This window comes from Passer domesticus, unplaced genomic scaffold (genome assembly GCF_036417665.1).
Source record: "Passer domesticus isolate bPasDom1 unplaced genomic scaffold, bPasDom1.hap1 HAP1_SCAFFOLD_334, whole genome shotgun sequence".
Lineage (NCBI taxonomy): Eukaryota > Metazoa > Chordata > Aves > Passeriformes > Passeridae > Passer > Passer domesticus.
In genome coordinates, this window is record NW_026990113.1 from 1 (window position 1) to 27,637 (window position 27,637).

Below are 27,637 nucleotides of genomic sequence, written 5' to 3' on the forward strand. Positions count from 1 at the left end.
TTGTGGGCGGGGCTTAAATGGGAGGGGGTTGAGGGCGAGGATTGGGAGGGAAAGGGTTAAAGGGGTGTGGGCAGGGCTTAAGGGGGTGTGGCAGAGTGGGAGGGGCTTAAATGGGAGGGGTATTGAGGGCGGGGTTTGGGAGGGAAAGGATTAAAATGGTGGGGGCGGGGCTTAATTGGGTGTGGTAGAGTGGGCGTGGCTCATGGGGAGAGGACTTGTGGGCGGGGCTTAAATGGGAGGGGGTTGAGGGCGAGGATTGGGAGGGAAAGGGTTAAAGGGGTGTGGGCGGGGCTTAAGGGGGTGTGGCAGAGTGGGAGGGGCTTAAATGGGAGGGGTATTGAGGGCGGGGTTTGGGAGGGAAAGGGTTAAAGGGGTGGGGGTGGGGTTTAATTGGGCGGGACACAATGGGCGGGGCTTAAATGGGAGGGGGTTGAGGGCGGGGTTTGGGAGGGAAAGGGTTACAATGGTGGGGGCGTGGTTTAATTGGGTGTGGCAGAGTGGGCGTGGCACAAGAGGATGAATTGAGGCGGGGCTTAAGGAGGTGAGGAGCTTGTGGGCGTGGCTAAAGGGGAGGGGTGTGGCGGGGAGTTGGGTGGGTCAGGGGGCGGGGCTTAAAGAAAATCGGTGAAATGGGCGTGGCTTAATGGTGCATAATCATTGGGCGGGGCCTAATGGGCGGAGCTTCAGAGGCGTGCTCACCCTGCCCGTGGCCACGCCCCCTCCCCTCCCCCTCTCCCCAGGAAAGGCGCCCTATTGGCCACCAACGGCCTGGGCTGTGGTGGGCGGGGCCCTGATGGGCGGGGCCAAGCTGGGCCCCACCTACATCCTCATCATCATCGGCCGCTTCATCGTCGGCGCCTACTCGGGTACGGCCCCGCCTGGGGGCGTGGCCTGGCTCGGGGGGCGTGGCTTGGTGCTGGGGGCGGGGCTTGTATCCCTGTGGCGTGTGGGCTGGCACTATGGGGGTGTGGCCTGACTCTATGGGGCGTGGCCTTTGGGTGGAGGGGCGTGGCCTGGCTTTGTGGAGGTGTGTATTGTCTCTATGTGGGCGTGGCCTGGCTCTGTGTGGGCGTGGTCTGGCTCTGTGTGGGTGTGTCCTATCTATGGGGGCGTGGCCTGTCTCTATATGGGCGTGGCCCACCAGCAAAACAGCATTGCATGACTGTGTGGGCGTGGCTAGCTCTGTGTGGGTGTGGCCTTGCTGTGTGTGGGCGTGGCCTGTCCCTATGTGGGCGTGTCCTAGCCCTCGGTGGGCATGCCCTCTCTATGTGGGCGTGTCCTGTCTCCATGGGGCGTGGCCTGTCCCTATGTGGGCGTGTCCTCTCTATGTGGGTGTGGCCTGTCTCCGTGTGGGCGTGTCCTCTCTATGTGGGCGTGTCCTGTCTCTATGGGGCGTGTCCTCTCTATGTGGGCGTGGCCTGTCTCCGTGTGGGCGTGTCCTCTCTCCCTGTGGGCGTGTCCTGTCTCCGTGTGGGCGCGTCCTGTCTCTATGTGGGCGTGGCCTGTCTCTATGGGGGCGTGTCCTCTCTATGTGGGCGTGTCCTGTCTCCATGGGGCGTGTCCTCTCTCCCTGTGGGCGTGTCCTGTCTCCGTGTGGGCGTGTCCTGCCCTCTGCGGGCTGACTGTACACCCCGGTGGGCGTGTCCCCGGCGCGGTGGGCGTGTCCCCCGTTCCCGGGGGGCGTGTCCCGGCTGACCCCGCCCCGCAGGGCTGGGTCTCGGTGCTGGTGCCGCTCTACGTGGGGGAGGTGGCGCCGCTGCGGCTGCGGGGGGCGCTGGGCACGCTGCACCAGCTCGGCATCGTGCTGGGCATCCTGCTGGCACAGGTGGGCGGGGCCGGGGGGCGGGGCTTGGGTGGGCGAGCTTGACATTGAGGGGTGGTTGTGGGCGGAGCTTGATTGGGAGGGGTCATTATGGGCGGGGCTTGGGGGGGGAGGGGTCCTTGGGGAAGATTCACCTGCCCTGGGGGGTAAGAGTGGGCGGGGCTTGGTGGGGTGGGCGTGGCTTGTGCAGGGTATTTGTGGGCGGGGCTTGGTGAGGGAGGGAGCTTGAGGGTTGGAGGTGGGCGGAGCTTGAGGGGGTGGGAGTGGCTTTGTGTGGGAGGGGTCATTGGGAGTCCTGGGGTTTGAAGTGGCGGGGCTTAAAGGGGTGAATGTGGCGTTGTGGGCGAGGTTTAAGTGGGAGTGGCCATTGTGGGGGAGGGGGACATTTGGGGGTCTTTGGGAGAAGTGGGTGGAGCTTTGGGTGGGCGGGGCTTGAGTGGGAGGGGACTGTGGGCGGGCTTAGGAGGGAGGGGCCTTTGGGGTGCACGTGGGTGGGGCCTGACGCGTGGGCGTGGCTTTGCGGGGCGTGGCCGCGGGTCCTGGGCGTATTTCGGGTCAGGTCTGGGGGGGGGTGTCCTGAGTGGATTTTGGGGCTCTCAGGGGGAATTTGGGATGACACATCGCGACACCGCCCTTCCCCCCACGACATACCGCCAAACCCCGCCCCCCTATCGCGACCTACCGCCATTTCCCGGCGGCATATCGCCCCCTTCCGGCCACATATCGCGCGATATCCCCTCGATAGTGCGTGATACCCCGCGATACCCCGCGATACCCCGCGATATCCCGCGATATATCGCGATATCGCGGCATATCGCGGCATATCGCGAGCGGGGCCGGCTCTCCCGCAGGTGCTGGGGCTGCGGGCGCTGCTGGGGACGCCGAGGGCGTGGCCGGCGCTGCTGGGGGCGGGGCTGCTGCCGGCGGCGCTGCAGCTGCTGCTGCTGCCGCTGTGCCCCGAGAGCCCCCGGTTCCTGCTGGCCCGGGCCAGCGCGGCCGCGCGCGCCGCGGTGAGTGCCGGCCTTCGGCCTCGCGGGGCCCGGGCCCTTCATCCCGCTCCTCCTCTTCATCCCTCCTGATTTTTCCGCTTCTCCTCCTCCTCCTCTTCCTCCTCCCTCCCGATTTTTCTGATTTTCCTGCTCCTCTTCTTCCTCCCTCCCGATTCTTCCTCTTCCTATTTCTCTTCTCCTTCTCATCCTCCTCTTCTTCCTCCCTCCCGCTTTTTCTCTTCCTCCTCCTCCTCTTCCTCCTTCCTCCCGATTTTTCTGATTTTTCCTGCTCCTCTTCTTCCTTCCTCCCGATTCTTCCTCTTCTTCTTTCTCTTCCTCCTGCTCCTCTTCCTCCCCCCCAACTTTTCCCCTTCTCCTCCTCCTCTTCTCACCCTCATCCTCCTCTTCCTCCTCCCTCCCGATTTTCCAGCTTCTCCTCCTCCTCTTCCTCCTCCCTCCTGATTTTTCGTCTTCTCTTCCTCCTCCTTCCCGATTTTTTCTCTTCCTCCTCCTCTTCTCATCCTCATCCTCCTCTCCTTCCTCCAATCCTTGGTTCTCCCCTCCTTCATCCTCTTCATCCTCCTCTTCCTCTCACCCGAGTTTTCCTCCTCTTCTTCCTCAGCTCCTGATCTTCCTCCTCGCCTTCATCTTCATCCTCTCCCTCGCTCCCTTTTGTCCTCCTCTCCCTCCTTCATCCCCTTTCCTCTTCCTCTTCCTCTGTCCCAAATTTTCCTCCTCCTCCTCCTCCTCCTCCTCCTCTCCCTCCCCATCTCACACCAAAGCCCCGCCCCCTCTCTCTCCCCAGGCCTCTCGCGATTGGCCGGCCCGGCGGCGGAGGCGGGGCTGGCGGCGCTGGAGGCGGAGCTCGGCCGAGGCCCCGCCCCCAAGGTGGGGCTGCTGGAGCTGTGCCGGAGCGGCGCTACCGGCAGCCGCTGATCGTCACCCTGGGGCTGCAGCTGGCGCAGCAGCTCTCGGGGATCAACGCCGTTAAGAGTGGGCGGAAACGGCCAGAAATGGGGAAAAACGGAGAGAAAAACGGGAAAAAAATGGGAAAAAAGGGGCGGAAAATAGGGGGAAATGGCGTGGTTAAATGGAAATGGGCGTGGTTAAAGGGAAATGGGTGTGGCAGTGGGCGGGGCCATTAATGTCACTCTGGTGCAGCACCTCTTGGGAGTAAACGTGGTAAAAATGGGCAAAAACATTAAAAAATTGGAGGAAAATGGTGGAAAATGATGGGAAGAAACGGGCTCAAAATAGTGGGAAATGGGCGTGGTTAAGGAAAATGGGCTGTGGTTTATGAGAATGGGGTGTAGCAGTGGGCAGGGCCATTAACATCACTCTGGTGCAGCAGTTATTGGGGATAAACGCGGTTAAAATGGGCAAAACCAGCCAAAAATGGGAAAAAAACGGGATAAAAATGGGAAAAAAGGGTGGGAAATAAGGAAAAATGGGCGTGGTTAAAGGGAAATGGGCGTGGCAGTGGGTGGGGTTATGGTGTCACCCTGGGGCTGCAGCTGGCGCAGCAGCTCTCGGGGATCAACGCCGTAAGAGTGGGCGGAAACGGCCAGAAATGGGGAAAAACGGGAGAAAAACGGGAAAAAAATGGGAAAAAAGGGGCGGAAAATAGGGGGAAATGGGCGTGGTTAAATGGAAATGGGCGTGGTTAAAGGGAAATGGGTGTGGCAGTGGGCGGGGCCATTAATGTCACTCTGGTGCAGCACCTCTTGGGGATAAACGTGGTAAAAATGGGCAAAAACATTAAAAAATGGAGGAAAATGGTGGAAAAATGGGAAGAAACGGGCTCAAAATAGTGGGAAATGGGCGTGGTTAAAGGAAAATGGGCGTGGTTTATGAGAAATGGGTGTAGCAGTGGGCAGGGCCATTAACATCACTCTGGTGCAGCAGTTATTGGGATAAACGCGGTAAAAATGGGCAAAACAGCCAAAAATGGGAAAAAACGGGATAAAAATGGGAAAAAAGGGTGGGAAATAAGGAAAAATGGGCGTGGTTAAAGGGAAATGGGCGTGGTTAAAGGGAAATGGGCGTAGGCAGTGGGCGGGGCCATGGTGGCACCCTGGGGCTGCAGCTGGCGCAGCAGCTCTCGGGGATAAGCGCGGTAAAAATGGGGAAAACCAGCCAAAAATGGGGGAAAAGGATAAAAATGGCTCAAAAATGGTGGAAAATGGGCGTGGCTAACGGGAAATGGGCGTGGTTTATGAGAAATGGGTGTGGCAGTGGGAGGGGCCATTAGCATCACTCTGGTGCAGCAGTTCTTGGGGATAAACATGGTAAAATTGGGTGGGAAACAGCCAAAAATGGGGAAATTAGCTCAAATTCGTGGAAAAGGGGCGTGGTTTGGGGAAAGGTGGGCGTGGCTTAAATAAAATGGGTGTGGTTTAAGGGAAATGGGTGTGGCAGGGGGCGGGGCCATGGCGTCACCCTGAGCCTGCAGCTTTTGGGGATAAACGCAGGTAAAAATGGGGAAGGTTAAAAATGAGCGGGGACTGATGGAAAGGGGCGTGGTTTGTGGGAAAGGGGCGTGGCCATGGGAATGCAGCTCTGGATTAAAAATGGGGCGGGGCTTAACAGGGTGTGGTCACAAGGGGCAGGGTCAGAGGCAGAACAAGGGGCGGGGCTTGAAGGAAGGGGCGTGGGCTAAACGAGGGGGTGGAGCCTATAAGGACAAGGTTTGGGGGAGGAGCCTAAATGGGCGTGGCCCCTTTAGGAGAGGGCGTGGCCAGAGCTGGATCAATGTGATTGGGAGGATTTTTTTTAGGGCGGGGCTTCCTGGCGGTGTGATGAAAGGGGGTGTGGCTTAAGAGGGCGTGTCCTCCTCCTGACCACGCCCCTTTCCCACCCCAGATCTTCTACTATTCGACGTCCATCTTTGAGGGGGGCGGGGCTTCAGGACCCGGCTGTCGGCACCATCGGAACGGGCGTGGTCAACGTGGCGGCCACCGCCCTGTCGGTAAGCCACGCCCCCGGCCACGCCCACAGTGCACCTGGGGGGGTCACATGACACCCTATGGGGGCGGGGTTATCCTGGGTGGGCGTGGTCATGAGGGGTGTGGTTTCATTGTGGGCGTGGTCACAAGAGGAATCTCACTGGGTGGGTGTGTTCACAAGGGGGAGGAGCTTTACAGATGAGGCGTGGTCAACATGGGAGAGATCCCAGAATGGGGAAGGGTCTCCCAGTGGGCGTGGCCTCACAGTGGGCGTGTCCCTATGAAGCCCCGCCCCTCAGGTGATGCTGGTGGAGCGGGTGGGGCTGTGTGGGGCGGGGTCTCACAGTGGGTGGGGGTCTCTCAGTGGGCGTGTCCCAATGAAGCCCCGCCCCCAGGTGGTGCTGGCGGAGCGGGCTGGGGTGGGCGTGGTCAGTCAGTGGGCGTGGTTTAACGAGGCCCCGCCCCCAGGTGGTGCTGGTGGATCGGGCGGGGCTGTGATGGGCGTGGTCAGTGGGCGTGGTTTAACGAGGCCCCGCCCCCAGGTGGTGCTGGTGGATCGGGCGGGGCTGTGATGGGCGTGGTCAGTGGGCGTGGTTTAACGAGGCCCCGCCCCCAGGTGGTGCTGGTGGAGCGGGCGGGGCGCCGCGTGCTGCAGCTCGTGGGGCCTGCTGGGGATGATGGCGTGCGCCGCGACGCTGGGCCTGGCCCTCAAGGTGAGCCCGGGGGGGACCCCAAAATCACCTGGGCACCCCGAAATCCCAAACCCAACCCGGGACCCCGAAATCACCTGGGCACCCCAAAAAATCCAACCCTGAAACCCCAAATCCAACCCTGGACCCCGAATTCGCCTGAAACCCCAAAAATCCCAAATCCAACCCTGAACTTCTCACTGGACCCCAAAACTCACCTGGGCACCCCAAAAACACCTGGGGACCCCAAAATCCCAAATCCAAACCTGGACCGTAAAATTCACCTGGAGTCCCCAAAAAATCCAACCCTGTAACCCCAAAATCCAACCCTGAACCTCTCACTGAACCCCAAAAATCCAGCCCTGGACCCCAAAAATCCAAACTTGGACCCCTCATTGAACTCCAAAATCACCTGGGCACCCCGAAATCCAACCCTGAACATCTCACTGAACCCCAAAAATCCAGCCCTGGACCCCAAAAATCCAAACCTGGACCCCAAAAATCCAGCCCTGGACCCCGAAATCACCTGGGCACCCCGATATCCCAAATCCAACCCAGGACCCCAAAACTCACCCGGAGTCCCCCAAAAAATCCAACCCTGAAACCCAAAAATTCATCTGGAAACCCCAAAAATCTCAAATCCAACCTTGAACCCAAAACCTCACCCTGAATTTTCCCAATTTCACCCCCAAAAATCCCAAATTTTCCCAATTTCTCCCCCAAAATGCCCCAAAGCTGCCTCATTTGCTCCCTAAATGACCCAAATTTTCCCCCATGTCTACCCCCAAAAATCCCAAATTTTCCCCATTTCACCCCCAAAAAGCACAAAAAAAAATTTAAAAAATTCAAAAAAATTTAAAAAAAATTCAAAAAAAAAAAAAAATTTCAAAAATAATTCAAAAAAATTCAAAGAAAATTCAAAAAAAAAATCAAAAAATTTCCAAAAAAATCCCAAAAATTCCCCAATTTCCCCCTTTCCCTCCCCAGCCGGGGGGCGCGGTGTGGGGGGCGCTGGCGCTGGCCTCGGCCCTGCTCTTCGTGGCGTTCTTCGCCGTGGGGCCGGGCCCCCTGCCCTGGGTGCCCAAAGCCCCCAGCCCCGAATTCCCCCAAAACCCCAAATTTACCCCATTTCCCCCCAAAATCCCCAATTTTTTCTCATTTATCCCCCAAAAATCCTCAAATTAACCAATTTCTGCCCCTAAAAATCCCAATTTTTCCCCATTTCACCCCCAAAAATCCCAAATTTTCTCCTTTTTGCCCCCAAAAATCCCAAATTTCCTCCATTCTGCCCCCAAAAAGCACCAAAAAAACCCCCCCAAAAATTCAAATAAAATTCAAAAAAATGCATTAAAAATTTCAAAAAAATTCAAAAAAAATTCCAAAAAAAAATTCAAAAAAATTAAAAAAAATTCAAAAAAATTTAAAAAAAATTCCAAAAAAATTCCAAAAAAATTCAAAAAAATTCAAAAAAATTAAAAAAAAAAATTCAAAAAAATTCAAAAAAAATTCAAAAAAATTCAAAAAAATACATTAAAAATTTCAAAAAAATTCAAAAAAAATTCCAAAACAAAATTCAAAAAAATTCAAAAAAATTCAAAAAATTAAAAAAAAATTCCAAAAAAATTCCAAAAAAATTCAAAAAAATTCAAAAAAATTAAAAAAAAAATTCAAAAAAATTCAAAAAAAATTAAAAAAAAAATTCAAAAAAAATTCAAAAAAATTTCAAAAAAATCCCCCAAAAATTCTAAAAAAATCCAAAAAACTGTCCAAATTTCCCCTCTAACGTTGGGTTCCCTCCCCAGCTGGGGGGGCGCGGTGTGGGGGGCGCTGGCGCTGGCCTCGGCCCTGCTCTTCGTGGCGTTCTTCGCCGTGGGGCCGGGCCCCCCTGCCCTGGTTCGTGGGCGCCGAGCTCTTCCCGCCCGGGCCCCGCGGCGCCGCGCTCGCCCTGGCCGGGCTCGTCAACTGGGCCAGCAACACGGCCGTGGCCATGGCCTTCCCCCCGCTGCAGGTAACATTGGGGGTTTTGGGATTTTGGGGATTTTTTGGGATTTTTTGGGGATTTTTTGGAGGGGTTTTGGAGGGGTTTATGGGGTTTTTTGGGGGATTTAAGGGGGATTTTTGGGGATTTAATGGAGGTTTTGGGGGGATTTGGGGCGATTTTGGGAATTTTTGGGAATTTTTGGAGTGATTTTAGATGTTTTTTGGGGGGTTTCGGGTAATTTTGGGGGGATTTTGGAGGGGTTTTGGGGGGGTTTATGGGGTTTTGGGGGGGGGTTGGGCCATTTAAGGTGGATTTTTTTTGGATTTAAGGGAGGTTTTGGGGGATTTTTTGGGATTTAAGAGAGGTTTGGGGGCGATTTGGGGCAATTTTTGGGATTTAGGGATTTTTTTGGGGATTTTTGGAGTGATTTTGGAGGGGTTTTGGGGGGCTTTGAGGGATTTGGGGGGATTTGGGGGGTTTATGGGGGGATTTTGGGGGATGCTTTGGCCGTGGCCATGGCCTTCCCCCTGCTGCAGGTAACCCAGGGGTTTGGGGAGGTTTCGGATTTTTTGGGATTTTTTTGGGATTTTTTGGGATTTTTTGGGGATTTTTTTGGGATTTTTTGGAGGGGTTTTGGGGGGGTTTATGGGGGTTTTGGGGGGTTTATGGGGCTTTTTGGGGGATTTAAGGGGGATTTTTGGGGATTTAATGGAGGTTTTGGGGGGATTTCGGGGGATTTTTGGGATTTGGGGAGATTTTGGGATTTTTTGGGAATTTTTGGAGTGATTTTAGAGGTTTTTTGGGGGGTTTCGGGTAATTTTGGGGGGATTTTGGAGGGGTTTTGGGGGGGTTTGGGGGGTTTATGGGGGCATTTTGGGGGATGCTTTGGCCATGGCCATGGGCTTCCCCCCGCTGCAGGTAAACCCGGGGGTTTGGGGAGGTTTCGGATTTTTTGGGATTTTTTGGGGATTTTTTGGGATTTTTTGGGGATTTTTTGGGGGGGTTTTGGAGGGGTTTTGGGGGGGTTTATGGGGGATTTAAGGGGGATTTTTGGGGATTTAAGGGGGATTTTTTTGGGATTTAATGGAGGTTTTGGGGGGATTTGGGGGGATTTTTTGGGATTTGGGGCGATTTTGGGATTTTTTGGGAATTTTTGGAATGATTTTAGTGGATTTTTGGGGGGGTTGGGGTGATTTCGGAGGGGTTTTGGGGGGATTTGAGGGATTTTGGCGGTCTGTGGGGGGATTTGGGGGGCATTTTGGGGGATGCTTTGCCCGTGGCCATGGCCTTCTCCCCGCTGCAGGTAACCCGGGGGTTTTGGGATTTGGGGGACTTTTGGGATTTTTTGGGGATTTTTTCAGATTTTTTGGGATTTTTTGGGATTTTTTCGGATTTTTTGGGGATTTTTGGGAGTGATTTTGGAGGGGTTTTGGGCCATTTAAGGGGGATTTTTGGGGATATTTTGGGATTTAAGGGAGGTTTGGGGGAATTTGGGGTTTTGGGGGGATTTTAGGGGCAGTTTTTGGGATTTGGGGGGGATTTGGGGAATTTTTTGGGGATTTTTTGGGGATTTTGTGGGAGGTTTGGGGGCTTTATGGGGGGATTTTGGGGAATTTTAGGGGATGCTTTGGCCGTGGCCATGGCCTTCCCCCCGCTGCAGGTAACCTGGGCTTTGGGGGGTTTGGGATTTTTGGGGATTTTTTGGGATTTTTTGGGGATTTTTTGGGGGGGTTTGGGAGGGTTTATGGGGGTTTTGGGGGATTTATGGGGTTTTTTGGGGGATTTAAGGGGGATTTTTGGGGATTTAAGGGAGGTTTTGCGGGGATTTGGGCCGATTTTGGGATTTTTTGGGAATTTTTGGAGTGATTTCAGAGGATTTTTGGGGGGTTTGGGGAAATTTTGGGGTGATCTTGGAGGGGTTTTGGGGGGGTTTATGGGGCTTTGGGGGGGTTTTGGGCCATTTAAGGTGGATTTTTTTTGGATTTAAGGGAGGTTTTTGGGGATTTTTTGGGATTTAAGAGAGGTTTGGGGGCGATTTGGGGCAATTTTTGGGATTTAGGGATTTTTTTGGGGATTTTTGGAGTGATTTTGGGGGGGTTTTGGGGGAGTTTGGGGGGGTTTGAGGGATTTGGGGGGATTTTGGGGGGTTTATGGGGGGATTTTGGGGGATGCTTTGCCCGTGGCCATGGCCTTCCCCCCCTGCAGCTAAATCCGGGGGTTTGGGGGGTTTTGGGATTTTTTGGGGATTTTTTTTGATTTTTAGGGATTTTTTGGAGTGATTTTGAAGGGGTTTTGAGGAGTCTATGGCGGGGTTTTGGGGTATTTAAGGGGGATTTTTTGGGGATTTTTGGGGTGATTTTGGAGGAATTTTGGGGGTATTTAAGGGGGATTTTTTGGGATTTTTTTTTTATTTTTGGGGTGATTTTGGAGGGTTTTTTGGGGGGATTTTGGGCGTATTTAAGGGGGATTTTTTGGGTGATTTTGGAGGGGTTTTGGGGGTATTTAAGGGGGATTTTTTGGGATTTTTTTGGGGATTTTTGGGGTGATTTTGGAGGGTTTTTTGAGGGATTTTGGGGGTATTTAAGGGGGATTTTTTGGGATATTTTTGGGGTGATTTTGAGGTGATTTTGGAGGGTTTTTGGGGGGATTTTGGGGGTATTTAAGGGGGATTTTTTGGGATTTTTTTTTTTGATTTTTGGGGTGATTTTGGAAGATTTTTGGGGGGATTTTGGGGGGATTTCAGGGGGATTTCAGGGGGATTTTTGAGGTGATTTTGGAGAATTTTTGGGGGTATTTAAGGGGGATTTTTTGGGGGACTTTTGGGGTGATTTTGGAGGGTTTTTGGGGGGTTTTGGGGGTATTTAAGGGGGATTTTTTTGGGGATTTTTGGTGTGATTTTGGAGGGTTTTTGGGGGGGATTTTGGGGGTATTTCAGGGGGATTTTTGGGGATTTTTGGGGTGATTTTGGAGGATTTTTTTGGGGATTTCGGGGCTATTTCAGGGGGATTTTCTGGGATTGAAGAGCGGTTTCCCCCATCCCCGCAGACCGCGCTGGGCCCGCTGGTGTTCCTGCTCTTCGCGGCGCTGCTCGCCGCCTTCTCGCTCTTCTCCTTCGCGCTGCTGCCCGAGACCCCGCGGCCGCCCCTTCCCCTCCCCCGCCAGCGCCCCCGGCCCGCCCGCGCCCCCCGAGAAGGACACGGAGCTGCAGAGCCTGGCCGCGCACCAGGACCCCTGACAGGGGCACCCCAAAAATTTGGGGCCTTTCCCGGCGATTTTGGGTCGATTTTGGGGCGTCCCCGAAAAAAATTCGGGTTTTTTTGGCGCTTTTGGGGGGTTTTAGAGCCCTTTAGGGCATCCCCGCCTGAACTTTTGGGGTTTTAAAGGCACTTTGGGGCCGATTTTAGGGGGCCCCCCGAAATTTTGGGTCGATTTTGGGGCGTCACCCCAAAAATTTGGGGTGTTTTTGGGGCATCTCACCCAGAAATTTGGGGGTTTTTTGGCGCTTTTGGGGGGTTTTGGGGCCCTTTTGAGGTGCCCCTCCCCGAATTTTTGGGGTTTTTAAGGAACTTTAGGGGGAACCCTAAAAATCTGGGGCGTTTTGTGTCGATTTTGGGGTGTCCCCCCAAAATTTTGGGGGTTTTTGGGATGCCCCAGCGAAAAAATTCAGGGTTTTTTGGCACTTTTGGGCCAATTTTGGGGGGTTTTGGAGCGCCCCGCCCGAATTTTTGGGGTTTTTAAGGCACTTTGGGGCCCATTTTAGGGGGCACCCCAAAAATTTGGGGCCTTTCCCGGAGATTTTGGGTCGATTTTGGGGCGTCCCCCCAAAAAATTCGGGGTTTTTTGGCGCTTTTGGGCCGATTTTGGGGGGTTTTGGAACCTTTTTGGAGCGCCCCTCACTGAATTTTTGGGGTTTTAAAGGAACTTTGGGGGGAACCCTAAAAATCTGGGGCGTTTTGGGTCGATTTTGGGGCGTCCCCCCAAAATTTTGGGGGTTTTTGGGATGCCCCAGCGAAAAAATTCGGGGTTTTTTTTGGCACTTTTGGGCCGATTTTGGGGGGTTTTGGAGCCTTTGGAGCTGATTTCTGGGGAACCCCAAAAATTTGGGTCGGTTAGGGTCGATTTTGGGGCGTCCCCCCAAAAAATTTGGGGGTTTTGGGTCCTTTAGGGCTCATTTTAGGGCAAACCCCCAAAAATTTGGGGTTTTAAGGCGCTTTTGGGCCGATTTTTGGCATTTTTGGGCCCTTTTAGGGCGCCCCTTTCTGAATATTCTGCTTTTTTTAAGGCATTTTGGGGCTGATTTCGGGGGAACCCCAAAAATTTGGGTCATTTGGGGTCGATTTTGGGGCATCCCCCAAAAAATTCGGGGTTTTTTTGGCGATTTTGGGCCAATTTTGGGGAGTTTTGGAGCGCCCCGCCCGAATTTTTGGGGTTTTTTAAGGCACTTTGGGGCGCATTTTAGGGGTCCCCCAAAATTTTGGGTCGATTTTGGGGCGTTACCCCCAAAAATTTGGGGTTTTTTGGGGTGCCCCACCCAAAACTTTGGTGGTTTTGGGGCACTTTTCAGTGTCCCACTCGAATTTTTGGGGTTTTTGAGGCATTTGGCAGCCGATTTTAGGGGGCACCCCGAAAATTTGGGGCCGTTTCCATCGATTTTGGGGCGTTACCCCCAAAAAATTTGGGTTTTTTGGGGTGCCTCACCCAGAAATTTGGGGGTTTTTTTGGCGCTTTTGGGGGGTTTTGGGGCCCTTTTGAGGTGCCCCTCCCCGAATTTTTGGTGTTTTTGAGGCACTTTGGGGCTGATTTTGGGGAAACCCAAAAAATTTGGGGCGCTTTGTGTTGATTTTGGGGCATCCCCCCCAAAAAAATTGGGGTTTTTGGGGTGTCCCACCCAAATTTTGTGGTTTTTAAGGCGCTTTTGGGCCAATTTTTGGCTTTTTTGGCTTCTTTTGGGACGAATTTTGGGCGTCTCCCCCGAATTTTAGCGTTTTTTTGGAGTTGATTTTTGGGAGCCCTCCCAAAATTTGGGGTTTTTTAGGCAGTTTTGGGCCGATTTGGGTTTTTTTTGGGGGCTGCTTTGGGGGTCCCCCCAAAAATTTGGGGCTTTTTGTGTCGATTTTGGGGCATTCCTCCCAAAATTTGGGGTTTTTTTTGGACTCTTTAGTGCTGATTTTAGGGCGAACCCCCCCAAAATTTGGATTTTTTTTTGGCACTTTGGGGCTGATTTTGGTTTTTTTTGTCTTTTTTTGGGGTTTTTTTCCCCTCGTTGTTTTCGGGGAGGGATTTTGGGCGGATTTTGGGGTTTTTGGGGTCTCCCCTCCCCGGTTGTAAATAAAGATGAGAATGAAACAGCGGCGACCCCGAAACTTGGGGGATTTGGGGAATTTTTTGGGAATTTAAGGGAATTTTGGGGAATTTAAGGGAATTTTGGAAGAATTTGGGGAATTTTGGGGAATGTTAGGGAATGTTTTAGGAATTTTGGAGGAATTTGGGGAAGTTTTGGGAATTTTAAAGAATTTTGGGGAATTTCAGGGAATTTTTAAGGAATTTTAGAGAAATTCAGGGAATTTTGGGGAATTTTGAAGGAATTTGGGGAATTTTGGGGGTGGGGGAGGGGAAGAGGGAGGAGCTCCCCAAAATTGAGGTGGGGGCGGGGCCAGGCTCCAAAACTGGGGAGGTTGAACCCCAAAATTGGGGGTGGGGGAGGGGATTTGGGGGGCGGGGCCCCCAAATTTCGTCCGGTGGCACCGCCCCTTTAAGAACAAGCCCCGCCCCTTCCAGTGACCACGCCCCGAGAGCACCCCATTGGTGGATCCGCGGCAGCGCCGCCTCTGATTGGTCGAGAGCTTCTCGGCGCCCACGCGGGCCGGGAGGGGGCGCCACGTGGGCGCATGCGCAGTGAGGAAACCGCGCGGTGCGTCCGCACAAATCTGCACACATTTACACAAATCTGCATAAATCCCGGCTGCGGGCTACGAGGCGATCAGCGTCATTAAGCTCATTTACATAATGAGCGCTGTGGGCGGCGTTGCCATGGAAACGCCCCCCCCCCCAAAGGCGCCTGAGGTGAGGCTGGGCCTCGCCCGCCGCGTGCTCCAAATCTCGCGAGAACGCGCCGGCCACACCGCCCTCCCCTGGCGAAATCTCGCGGGAACTGAGGGCGGTCAGGCCCAGCGCATCAGCGCGGCGCTCTCGCGAGAACACGCCAACGGCGCAGCGCAGTTGAGCGCCGCAAATCTCGCGAGAGCCGGCGGGCGGGGCGGCGCCGCCAAGCCTTAACCCCACCCTCCCCCCGCCGCGCGCATGCGCACTCCTCGCTCCTCGCCGCCCCTCCCTGATGCGCGCATGCGCAGCTCCCTCCGCGGCGCGGCCCCCACCCTCCCCGCGCATGCTCAGTGGCGCTCCCCCCCCCGCCCCGGGGCGGGCGCGCATGCGCGGTGGGGCCCGGGGGTTGCAGCAGCTCCAGCGCGGCGGCGGTTCGGGCTTCGGGGCTCGCGGGCGCGGGGGTGAGTCCGGGCCCGGCCCCGGGGGGCTCCGGGGGGCGGCAGCGCCTCGGGGGAGGCGGGGGGGAGCTCCGCCGCGGCTCCCCGGCCCTTCGCCGCGCGGTTTTCCCCCTCAGGCCCGGCCTAGGCCGCGCCCGCCCGCCAGGGGGCCGCGTGGCGGCGGCCGGAGCGCGACCCCCCCCCCCCTTTAGAAAGAATTTGGGGATCCCCCCCCGGGCCTTAGCGGGAATCGGGGCACCCCCGAAACTCCTCGTGAGGAAATTTGGGACCCCCGGGATTCCGTAGAAAGAAATTGGGGATCATTAATTTTCCATATAAGGAAACGGGGGACCCTCGGGTTTCCATATAAGGAAGTCGGGGAGCCCCCCCAATTCCTTATAAGGAAGTTGAGGACCCCCTCGTTTCCATATAAGGAAGTCGGGGAGCCCCCAATTCCATATAAGGAAACGGGGGACCCTCGGGTTTCCATATAAGGAAGTTGGGGACCCCCGCCGCTCCTTATAAGGAAAGGGGGGAGCCCCCAAGTCCTTATAAGGAAACGGGGGACCCTCAAAACTCCTTATAAGGAATTTGGGGGTCCCCAGCTCCATATAAGGAGTTGGGGGGCTCCTGTGAGGAAGGGATTCCCCTCTCTGGATGAAATGCGCTGGGAAACCCCAAAAAAAACCCCAAAATTGCCCCAAAACCCCCCTGGACCCCCCAAAATTCCCCCCCTGGACCTCCCAGCCACCCCCCAGGGGGGGATTTTTGGGGGACCCCCCTGTCCCGGGGGAGGGGAACCCCCAAAAAGGGGGTGGGGGAGGGGTCAGGCTGGGTCCCCACGTGGGTCACCCCCCCCCCCCCACGTGACACCTCTCCTCCCCCCTCCTGGATTTTGGGGGTCCCCACCCCCATTTTTGGGGTCCCCACCCCCTTTTTTGGCTTCTTTTTCCCACTTTTCGCCCCAACTTTTGGCCTCTCTGACCCCCAAAAGTTTTGGGGTTCTCCTTAATCCCCCAAATTTGGGGTTCCCCACCCCCTGAACCCCCAAATTTTGGGGTTCCTCGTCCCCTATCCCCCATTTTTAGGGACCCCATCTCTTTTTTGGGGTTTCCACCCCCATTTTGAGCCTCCTTTTCCAACTTCTCCCCCAATTTTTAGGGTCCCCCGACATTCCCCACCCCCCAATTTTTTTGTGCTTCCCCCTGAACCCCCAAATTTCACTTTCCTCACCCCCTGACCCCCCAAATTTCAGATTCCCCACCCCCTGACCCCCCAAATTTCAGATTCCCCTCTTCCTGACCCCCCAAATTTTGGGGTTCCCCACCCCTTTAACTCCTTTTTTTGGGGTCTCCATCCCCTTTTTTATCTCCTTTTCTCATTTTACCCCCAAATTTTTGGGTCATCCAACCATCCCTGACCCCCAGATTTTTTGTGCTTCCCCCTGACCCCCCAAATTTCACTTTCCCCACTTCCTGACCCCCCAAATTTTGGGGTTCCCCACTCCCTGTCCCCCATTTTTAGGGTCTCCACCCCCATTTTGAGCCTTCTTTTCCAATTTTCCCCTCAAGTTTTGGGCTCCCCCGACCTTCCCTGACCCCCAAATTTTTCCTGCTTCCCCCTGACCCCCCCAAATTTCACTTTCCCCACCCCCTGAGCCCCCAAATTTTGGGATTCCCCACCCCTTTAACCCCTTTGTTGGGGGTCTCCATCCCCTTTTTGAGCCTCCTTTTGTCATTTTACCACCAAATTTTGGGGTTGTCCAACGTTCCCCACCCCCCAAATTTTTTGTGCTTCCCCATAACCCCCCAAATTTCAGATTCCCCACTTCCTGACCCTCCAAATTTTGGGGTTCCCCACCCTCTGTCCCCCATTTTCAGGGTCTCCACCCCATTTTTCATCTCCTTTTCTCCCTTTCCCTCCAATTTTTGGGCTCCCCCGACCTTCCCCACCCCCCAAATTTTTTCTGCTTCCCCCTGACCCCCCAAATTTCACTTTCCTCACCCCCTGAGCCCCCAAATTTTGGGGTTCCCCACCCCCTGTCCCCCATTTTTAGGGTCTCCACCCCCTTTTTCATCTCCTTTTCTCACCCTCCCTCCAATTTTTGGGCTCCCCCGACCTTCTCTGACCCCCAGATTTTTTGTGCTTCCCCCCGACCCCCCAAATCTCACTTTCCTCACCCCAAATCCCATATTTTTTTCGGGAATTTTGCCCCAGAGAGGCGATGGCCGACGACCTGGACTTGGAGACGGGCGACGCGGGGGCCTCGGCCACGTTCCCCCAGCAAAATTCACCCCAAATTCGGGGCTCCCCCGACCTTCCCCACCCCCCAGATTTTTTGTGCATCCCCCTGACCCCCCAAATTTCAGATTCCCCACCCCCTGAGCCCCCAAATTTTGGGGTTCCCCACCCCTTTAACCCCTTTGTTGGGGGTCTCCATCCCCTTTTTGAGCCTCCTTTTGTCATTTTACCACCAAATTTTGGGGTTGTCCAACGTTCCCCACCCCCCAAATTTTTTGTGCTTCCCCCTGACCCCCCAAATTTCAGATTCCCCACTTCCTGACCCTCCAAATTTTGGGGTTCCCCACCCTCTGTCCCCCATTTTCAGGGTCTCCACCCCCTTTTTCATCTCCTTTTCTCCCTTTCCCTCCAATTTTTGGGCTCCCCCGACCTTCCCCACCCCCCAAATTTTTTGTGCTTCCCCCTGACCCCCCAAATTTCACTTTCCTCACCCCCTGAGCCCCCAAATTTTGGGGTTCCCCACCCCCTGTCCCCCATTTTTAGGGTCTCCACCCCCTTTTTCATCTCCTTTTCTCACTCTCCCTCCAATTTTTGGGCTCCCCCGACCTTCTCTGACCCCCAATTTTTTTCTGCTTCCCCATAACCCCCCAAATTTCACTTTCCTCACCCCCTGACCCCCAAATTTTGGGGTTCCCCACCCCTGACCTCCCTTTTTTGAGTTCCCCAGTCCATTTTTGGGCTTGCTTTTCTCACTTTACTCCCAATTTTTAGGATCCCCCAACCTTCCCTGACCCCCAAATTTTTTGTGCTTCTCCCTGACCCCCCAAATTTCAGATTTCCTACTCCCTGACCCCCCAAATTTTGGGGTTCCCCACCCCCTGTCCCCCATTTTCAGGGTCCCCATCTCATTTTTGATCTGACTTTTCTCCCTTTCCCTCCAAGTTTTGGCGTCATCCAACCTTCCCCACCCCCCAAATTTTTTCTGCTTCCCCCTGACCCCCCAAATTTCACTTTCCTCACCCCAAATCCCATATTTTTTTTGGGGTTCCCCCCCCAGAGAGGCGATGGCCGACGACCTGGACTTCGAGACGGGCGACGCGGGGGCCTCGGCCACGTTCCCCATGCAGTGCTCGGCGCTGCGCAAGAACGGCTTCGTGGTGCTCAAGGGCCGCCCCTGCAAGATCGTGGAGATGAGCACCTCCAAAACGGGCAAGCACGGCCACGCCAAGGTAGCCAGAACCCCGGGGAGGGGCTGGGCTTGGGGGGGGGGGCAAAAAATTCCCAAGGAAATCCCGAAATTCCGGAGGAAATTTGAAAATCCTGAGCTGAGTCAGCACCGAGTGAATGCAGCTCTGAGAGATTTTTCTGAGCTATGATTGCACCAAAAATGCCCCAAAAACCCCAAAAATTGGGAATTTGGGAATGTTGAGGTAGCCAAAATGGCAGGAAAATGCCAAAATTCCAGGTGGGAAGGGAGAAATTCCTGTGAAAATCCCAAAATTTTGAGCTGAGTGAGCCCTGAGTGATCCTGGTTTCTGGAGAGATTTTGGAGACTTTTATAGGATCTGATTCCCTCAAAAACCCCAAAACTGCCCCAAAAACCTGCCAAAAATCCTAAAATTTGTGATTTTTGGAATGCCAAGTTAGCCAAAATGGCAGGAAAATCCTGGGATTCTCAGGAAAATCCCAAAATTCCTGAGAAAATCCCAAACTCCTGAGCTGAGTCAGCCCCGAGTGATCCTGGTTCCCGGAGAGATTCTTGGAGCCTTTAAATGGTTCTGATTCCCCCCAAAACAGCCCAAAAATCCCAAAAATTGGGAATTTGGGAATGCCAAGGTAGCCACCATCCCGGGGAGGGGCTGGGGTTGGGGGGGAGCAAAAAATTCCCAAGGAAATCCCAAAATTCCGGAGAAAATCTGAAACTCCTGAGCTGAGTCAGCCCCGAGCGATCCCGGTTTCTGGAGAGCTTCTCGGAGCTTTTTAAGGGTTCTGATCCCCTTAAAAACCCCAAAATTGGGAATTTGGGAATGTTGAGATAGCCAAAATGGCACGAAAATTCCAAAATTCCAGGTGGGAAGGGAGAAATTCCTGAGAAAATCCCAAAATTTTGAGCTGAGTCAGCCCTGAGTGATCCCGGTTTCTGGAGAGATTTTGGAGCCTTTTATAGGATCTGATTCCCTCAAAAACCCCAAAAATTGGGAATTTGGGAATGCCAAGGTAGCCACCATCCCGGGGAGGGGCTGGGGGTAGGGGGGGAGGCACAGAATTCCCAAAGAAATCCCAAAATTCCGGAGGAAATCTGAAAATCCTGAGCTGAGTCAGCACCGAGTGAATGCGGCTCTGAGAGATTTTTCTGAGCTATGATTGCACCAAAAATGCCCCAAAAACCCCAAAAATTGAGAATTTGTAGCCAAAATGACAGGAAAATTCCAAAATTCCAGGTGGGAAGGGAGAAATTCCTGTGAAAGTCCCAAAATCCAGAGCTGAGTCAGCCCCGAGTGATCCCGGTTTCTGGAGAGATTTTGGAGCCTTTTATAGGATCTGATTCCCTCAAAAACCCCAAAACTGCCCCAAAACCTGCCAGAAATCCTAAAATTTGTGATTTTTGGAATGCCAAGTTAGCCAAAATGGCAGGAAAATCCTGGGATTCTCAGGAAAATCCCAAAATTCCTGAGAAAATCCCAAACTCCTGAGCTGAGTCAGCCCTGAGCGATCCCGGTTTCCAGAGAGGTTCTTGGAGCTTTTTCTGGGCTCTGATTCCTCCAAAAACCCCAAAACTGCCCCAAAAACCCCAAAATTTGGGAATTTGGGAATGCCAAGGTGGCCAAAATCCCAGAATTCCTGGTGGGAAGGGAGAAATTCCCGAGAAAATCCCAAACTCCTGAGCTGAGTCAGCCCCGAGGAGTTGAGATCTCACCCGGAGCCTTTTTTGGGATCTGAAATTCCCAAAAAACCCCAAAAATGCCCCAAAAAAATCCCCAAAATTGATTTCCCCCCCCCAGTCCATCCCAGTCCATCCCAGTAAGCCCAGTATAGCTCTCCCAGTTCTCCCCCAGTTACCCCCAGTCCGTCCCAGTCCCTCCCAGTCTATTCCAGTTCCCCTCCCAGTCCATCCCAGTAACCCCAGTTCCCTCCCAGTAACTCCAGTTCCATCCCAGTATTCCCAGTGTAGCTCTCCCAGTCCATCCCAGTTCATCCCTGTAAGCCCAGTCTCCCCCAGTTCCATCCCAGTGCTCCCAGTAACACCAGTTCCCTCCCAGTCCATCCCAGTTCCCCTCCCAGTAACCCCAGTACAGCACTCCCAGTCCCCCCCCGTAACCCCAGTCCATCCCAGTAACCCCAGTCCCCCCCAGTCCCTCCCAGTCCATCCCAGTCCATCCCAGTAACCCCAGTTCCCCTCCCAGTAACCCCAGTACAGCTCTCCCAGTGCTCCCAGTAACCCCAGTATAGCTCTTTCAGTCCATCCCAGTTTCCCCCAATCCCCTCCCAGTTCCCTCCCAGTAACCCCAGTACAGCTCTCCCACTTCCCCCACTCCCCCCCAGTCCCTCCCAGTCCCCCCCAGTCCCCCCCAGTCCCTCCCAGTCCCTCCCAGTCCCTCCCAGTCCATCCCAGTCCCTCCCAGTCCCCCCCAGTCCCCCCCAGTCCCTCCCAGTCCCCCCCCAGTCCCCCCCAGTCCCTCCCAGTCCCTCCCAGTCCCCCCCAGTCCATCCCAGTCCCTCCCAGTCCCTCCCAGTAACCCCAGTTCCCCCAGGTGCACCTGGTGGGCATCGACATCTTCACGGGCAAGAAGTACGAGGACATCTGTCCGTCCACCCACAACATGGACGTGCCCAACATCAAACGGAACGACTTCCAGGTGAGACACACCTGTAACACACCTGTACATACACCTGTACAGGTAACACACACACCTGTGCACACCTGTAACACACCTGAGATTCACCTGGGACAGGTAACACACTTGTAACACACCTGTACACACCTGTAACACCTGTGCACACCTGTGATACACCTGGGACAGGTCACACACCTGTACACACCTGTACAGGTAACACACACACCTGTGCACACCTGTAACACACCTGTGCACACCTGGGACAGGTAACACACACACCTGTGCACACCTGTAACACACCTGTGCACACCTGTACAGGTAACACACACACCTGTGCACACCTGTAACACACCTGTGCACACCTGGGACAGGTAACACACCTGGGACACACCTGTACAGGTAACACACGCACCTGTACACACCTGTACACACCTGTAACACACCTGTAACACCTGGGACAGGTTACACACCTGGGACACACCTGTACAGGTAACACACACACACACCTGTACTCACCTGTGCACATCTGTCCGTCCACCCACAACATGGATGTACCTAACATCAAACGGAACGACTTCCAGGTGAGACACACCTGAGATACACCTGTAACACACCTGGGACACACCTGTAACACACCTGGACAGGTAACACACCTGAGACACACCTGGACAGGTAACACACCTGAGACACACCTGGACAGGTGACACACCTGCACACACCTGGACAGGTAACACACATGAGACACACCTGGACAGGTGACAGACTTGTGCACACCTGGACAGGTAACACACCTGAGACACACCTGGACAGATGACACACCTGCGCACACCTGGACAGGTAACACACCTGAGACACACCTGGACAGATGACACACCTGCGCACACCTGGACAGGTAACACACCTGAGACACACCTGGACAGGTGACAGACCTGCACACACCTGGACAGGTAACACACACGAGACACACCTGGACAGGTGACAGACCTGCACACACCTGGACAGGTAACACACACGAGACACACCTGGACAGGTGACAGACCCGCGCACACCTGGGGATGCTCCTGTTCCTGCCCGTCCGTTGTGCAGCCGGTGCTGCGGGGTTACCTGTGCCTTTCACCTGTCCCACCTGTCTGTCTCACCTGTGCCTCTCACCTGTCTGTCTCACCTGTACAGCTCAGTGACATCCAGCACGGGTACCTGTGTGTGTTACCTGTCCGTACCTGTGTGCGTTACCTGTCTGTACCTGTGTGCGTTACGTGTCCGTACCTGTGTGCGTTACCTGTCCGTACCTGTGTGCGTTACCTGTCTGTACCTGTGTGTGTTACCTGTCCGTTCCTGTGTCTCACCTGTGCACACCTGTGCCTCTCACCTGTACAACTCAGTGGCATCCAGCACGAGTACCTGTGTGTGTTACCTGTCCGTACCTCTCTCACCTGTCTCTCACCTGTCCATACCTGTCTGTACCTGTGTCTCACCTGTGCACACCTGTCTGTCTCACCTGTACAGCTCAATGGCAGCCAGGATGGGTACCTGTGTCTGTTACCTGTCTCACCTGTGCACACCTGTCTCTCCCACCTGTACAGCTCATTGGGATCCAGGACGGGTACCTGTCACTGATGATGGGTTACCTGTGTGTGTTACCTGTGTCTCACCTGTCTCTCACCTGTCTCTCTCACCTGTACACAGCACATTGGGACCCAGGACGGGTACCTGTGTGTCCACAGGTTACCTGTGAGGGTCTCACCTGTGCACACCTGTATTTCTCACACCTGCACAGCTGATCGGGATCCAGGACGGGTACCTGTCACTGATGATGGGTTATCTGTGTGTCTCACCTGTCTCACCTGTGCACACCTGTATTTCTCACACCTGTACACAGCTCATCGGGATCCAGGATGGGTACCTGTGTGTGTTACCTGTGTGTGTTACCTGTGTGTCTCACCTCTCACCTGTCTCACCTGTGCACACCTGTATTTCTCACACCTGTACAGCTCATCGGGATCCAGGACGGGTACCTGTCACAGATGATGGGTTACCTGTCCGTACCTGTGTGTGTTACCTGTGTGTCTCACCTGTGCACACCTGTATTTCTCACACCTGCACAGCTCATTGGGATCCAGGACGGGTACCTGTGTGTCCATAGGTTACCTGTCCGTACCTGTGTCTCACCTGTGCACACCTGTCTCTACCTGTACACAACTCATTGGGATCCAGGATGGGTACCTGTCAGAGATGATGGGTTACCTGTGCACACCTGTCTCACCTGTGCACACCTGTCTGTCTCACCTGTACACAGCTCATTGGGATCCAGGACGGGTACCTGTCAGAGATGATGGGTTACCTGTGCACACCTGTCTCACCTGTGCACACCTGTCTGTCTCACCTGTACACAGCTGATCGGGATCCAGGACGGGTACCTGTCGCTGATGATGGGTTACCTGTGCACACCTGTCTCACCTGTGCACACCTGTCTGTCTCACCTGTACACAGCTGATCGGGATCCAGGACGGGTACCTGTCGCTGATGATGGGTTACCTGTCCGTACCTGTGTCTCACCTGTGCACACCTGTATTTCTCACACCTGTACAGCTCATCGGGATCCAGGACGGGTACCTGTCAGTGATGATGGGTTACCTGTGTCTGTTACCTGTCTCACCTGTGCACACCTGTATTTCTCACACCTGTAGCTGATCGGGATCCAGGATGGGTACCTGTCACAGGTGATGGGTTACCTGTCTGTACCTGTGTCTCACCTGTGCACACCTGTGTTTCTCACACCTGTACACAGCTGATCGGGATCCAGGACGGGTACCTGTCACAGGTGATGGGTTACCTGTGTGTGTTACCTGTGCACACCTGTCTCACCTGTGTCTCACCTGCAGCTCATTGGGATCCAGGACGGGTACCTGTCACAGATGATGGGTTACCTGTCCATACCTGTGTGTGTTACCTGTGTGTCTCACCTGTGCACACCTGTATTTCTCACACCTGCACAGCTCATTGGGATCCAGGACGGGTACCTGTGTGTCCATAGGTTACCTGTCCATACCTGTGTCTCACCTGTGCACACCTGTCTGTACCTGTACACAGCTCATTGGGATCCAGGACGGGTACCTGTCACAGGTGATGGGTTACCTGTGCACACCTGTCTCACCTGTGCACACCTGTCTGACCTGTGTGTCTCACCTGTCTCACCTGTACAGCTGATCAGGATCCAGGACGGGTACCTGTCACAGGTGATGGGTTACCTGTGTGTCTCACCTGTGCACACCTGTCTCACACCTGCAGCTGATCGGGATCCAGGACGGGTACCTGTCACAGGTGATGGGTTACCTGTGTGTCTCACCTGTGCACACCTGTCTCACCTGTCTCACACCTGCACAGCTCATTGGGATCCAGGACGGGTACCTGTCAGTGATGATGGGTTACCTGTCTCACCTGTCTGTACCTGTGTCTCACCTGTACACAGCTCATCGGGATCCAGGACGGGTACCTGTCACAGGTGATGGGTTACCTGTGCACACCTGTCTCACCTGTGCACACCTGTCTGTCTCTCACCTGCAGCTGATCGGGATCCAGGACGGGTACCTGTCAGTGATGATGGGTTACCTGTGTGTCTCACCTGTCTCACCTGTCTCTCACCTGTCTCACACCTGTACAGCTCATTGGGATCCAGGACGGGTACCTGTGTGTGTTACCTGTCCGTACCTGTGTCTCACCTGTGCACACCTGTGTTTCTCTCACCTGTACAGCTGATCGGGATCCAGGACGGGTACCTGTCGCTGCTCCAGGACAGCGGCGAGGTGCGGGAGGATCTGCGGCTGCCGGAGGGGGAGCTGGGCCGGGAGATCGAGCAGAAATACGACTGCGGCGAGGAGATCCTGGTACTGGTTATACTGGTTATACTGGGTTATACTGGTTATACTGGGGGAGGAGATACTGGTACTGGTTATACTGGGTTATACTGGGTTATACTGGGGGAGCTGGGCCGGGAGATCGAGCAGAAATACGACTGCGGCGAGGAGATCCTGGTACTGGTTATACTGGTTATACTGGGTTATACTGGGGGAGCTGGGCCGGGAGATCGAGCAGAAATACGACTGCGGCGAGGAGATCCTGGTATACTGGTTTATACTGGATTATAGTGGTTATACTGGGTTATACTGGTTATACTGGTTATACTGGGGGAGCTGGGCCGGGAGATCGAGCAGAAATACGACTGCAGCGAGGAGATCCTGGTACTGGTTATACTGGGTTATACTGGGTTATACTGGTTATACTGGTTATACTGGGTTATACTGGTCTATACCAGTCTGTACTGGTTTATACTGGTCCATTCCGGTCCATACCAGTCCATACTGGTTTATACCAGTCCATACCGGTCCACACTGGTCCACACTGGTCCATACTAGTCCGTTCTGGTTTATACTGGTCCATACTGGTTTATACTGGTCCGTACTGGTTCATACCAATCCATACTGGTCTGTACTGGTTTGTACTGGTCCGTACTGGTTTATACCGGTCCATACTGGCCTGTACTGGTTGTCACTGGTCCGTACCAGTCCATACTGGTCCATACTGGTCCATACTGGTTCATACTGGTCCATACCGGTCCATACTGGTCCATACGGGACCATAGTGGTCCATACTGGTCCGTACTGGTTGTCACTGGTCCATACCGGTCCGTACCGGTCCATACTGGTCCGTACTGGTTTACACTGGTCCGTACCGGTCCGTACTGGTCCATACTGGTCCGTACCGGTCCGTACTGGTCCGTACTGGTCCGTACTGGTCCATACTGGCGCTGTCCCGCAGATCACGGTGCTGTCGGCGATGACCGAGGAAGCCGCTGTCGCGATCAAAGCCATGGCCAAATAGGGCAGGTGGGCGGGGCAACGCCAAATATGGCAAAGGGGGCGGGGCCTGGAGCCAAATATGGCAAAGGGGCGGGGCCATGGACCAAATAGGGCAGGTGGGCGGGGCAATGCCAAATATGGAAAAGGGGTCGGGGCTGGGGCCAAATGGGGCAGGTGGGCGGGGCCTGGAGCCAAAGATGGCAAAGGGGGGCGGTGCCAAAAGGCAGGTGGATGGGGCCTTCCAAATATGGCAAAGGGGCGGGGCAACTCCAAATATGGGAATGGGATCTGGGCTGGGGCCAAATAGGGGGAAGGGGGTGGAGCCATGACCAAAGAAGGCGGCTGGGCGGGGCCAATCCAAATATGGGAAAGGGGCGGGGGCAGTGGCCTTACAAGGACAAAAGGGTGGGGTTGGTATGTAAAGCAGGGGGGGGGGGCGGGGCCTTGGGGTCCCTGTTCTGGGTCTGGGGGGGTCATTGGGGGGGTCCCCATTTGGGTCTGGGGTCCTGGTCAGGGTTTCCATTTTGGGTCGGGGGTCTCTGTGGGATTGGGGTTCCTTCCTCTGGGTGCGGGGTTGTTTTGGCTCTGGGATTTCTCTGGGATTTGGGTCTGGGGTCCTGCTTGGGGGTCCTCATTTGGGTCTGGGGTCTCTGTTTTGGGTCTGGGGTCCCTGATTTGGGTCTGGGGTCTCGCTAGGGTCCCCATTTTGGGTTGGGATCCCTTTGGATTTTAGATCTGGGGTCCCTATTTTGGGTCTGGGGTCCCGCTTGGAGTCCCTGATTTGGGTCTGGGGTCGCCCCTACTCGGGGTTCCCATTTGGGTCTGGGGTCCCTCTGGGATTTTGGGTCTATTTTGGGTCTGGGGTCCCCGTGCTCGGGGTCCCCATTTTGGGTCTGGGGTCCCCATTTGGGTCTGGGGTCTGTGTTTTGGGATTTTGGGTCCCGTTTTGGGGTCTGGGGTCCCCATTTGGGTCGGGGGTCTGTGTTTTGGGATTTTGGGTCTGTTTTGGGTCTGGGGTCTCTCCTTTGGGTTTTGGGGTCCCCATTTGGGTCTGGGGTCTCTGGGATTTGGGTCTGGGGTCCCCATTTTGGGATTTTGGGTCCCCATTTTGGGTCTGGGGTCCCGCTCTGGTCCCAGCCCCTCCCCCTCTCTCTCCGCAGGCGGCGCCGCCGGGGCCGGGCCGGCCCCTCCCCCACCCGGGGTGCACCTCCCCCCCCCCCGGGGCGCCCCTCCCCCACCCACACCCTGGGGGGGGGAGGGGAGGGGGGGAGGGGCTGAGCAGGGGGGAGGGGCCGAGCGGGGGGGAGGGGTCCCCCTGCCCCTCCCCCACCCCCCAAACCCCCCCCAGCCCCGCGGGGGGGGGAGGGGCGCCCCGGGAGGGGGAGGGGCGGCCCAGGCCCCGCCCCTGCTCTGGCCCCGCCCCCTCCTCTGGCCCCGCCCCCTCCCCCCTGGCTGGGGCCTCGGATGGGAAATCAATAAATCAATAAATAATAATAATTAACGAGGGGCGTTAATGAGCTGTGATTGGGGGGAGGGGCGGGGCCTGGGAGTGACCCCTGACCCCTGAGTGACCCCTGACCCCTGAGTGACCCCTGACCCCTGAGTGACCCCCTGACCCCTGAGTGACCCCTGACCCCTCCCCCGCCTCCGGCCACGACGAAAATTTAAAGATTTTTAATTTTTTAAAAAAATTTTTTTAAACTTTTATTTCATTGCTGCAATTCCATTCCCATCAGTTAATTAACTCATTAATGAGCTCATTAACTCATCAACTCAATAGCTCATTAATGAACTAATCA

The 27,637-nt window shown here is 54.8% G+C and overlaps 2 protein-coding genes across 4 annotated transcripts; both read left to right on the top strand.

Annotated features, from left to right (window-relative positions):
• Positions 1-740: 740 nt before the first annotated feature.
• LOC135292397 (solute carrier family 2, facilitated glucose transporter member 4-like) lies at positions 741-12,192 on the top strand (the record flags this gene model as incomplete). Its single annotated transcript, XM_064406609.1, is given in 13 exon segments — positions 741-771; positions 773-886; positions 1,709-1,825; positions 2,674-2,836; positions 3,617-3,724; positions 3,727-3,797; positions 5,674-5,703; positions 5,705-5,779; positions 6,373-6,417; positions 6,419-6,482; positions 8,265-8,326; positions 8,328-8,453; positions 11,472-12,192. Coding segments are annotated over 13 exon segments (1,342 nt in total), but the record flags the coding sequence as incomplete, so codon positions are not given.
• A 2,620-nt stretch (positions 12,193-14,812) lies between these two features.
• On the top strand, positions 14,813-27,340 carry EIF5A (eukaryotic translation initiation factor 5A). Of its 3 annotated transcripts, XM_064406608.1 has the most exons (6): positions 14,813-14,929; positions 18,204-18,375; positions 20,899-21,003; positions 24,735-24,866; positions 25,798-25,865; positions 26,999-27,340. In XM_064406608.1, exons 2-5 carry the CDS (start codon positions 18,211-18,213, stop codon positions 25,858-25,860), a joined length of 465 nt encoding a protein of 154 aa, XP_064262678.1. In that variant the 5' UTR covers positions 14,813-14,929; positions 18,204-18,210; the 3' UTR covers positions 25,861-25,865; positions 26,999-27,340. The 3 variants fall into 3 exon arrangements, with proteins under 3 accessions (XP_064262678.1, XP_064262677.1, XP_064262676.1); XM_064406607.1 differs by lacking the exons at positions 24,735-24,866; positions 25,798-25,865; positions 26,999-27,340 and adding an exon at positions 23,376-23,684; XM_064406606.1 differs by lacking the exons at positions 24,735-24,866; positions 25,798-25,865; positions 26,999-27,340 and adding an exon at positions 22,760-23,140.
• Positions 27,341-27,637: the final 297 nt, after the last annotated feature.

Bases quoted from the DNA above. Each gene is read 5' to 3' on its own strand.
- EIF5A (XM_064406606.1), top strand. From the start codon at position 18,211: ATGGCCGACGACCTGGACTTCGAGACGGGCGACGCGGGGGCCTCGGCC. The intron at 18,376-20,898 runs GTAGCCAGAACC...CAGTTCCCCCAG, and splicing joins GCAAGCACGGCCACGCCAAG to GTGCACCTGGTGGGCATCGA. The intron at 21,004-22,759 runs GTGAGACACACC...ACACCTGCACAG, and splicing joins TCAAACGGAACGACTTCCAG to CTGATCGGGATCCAGGACGG.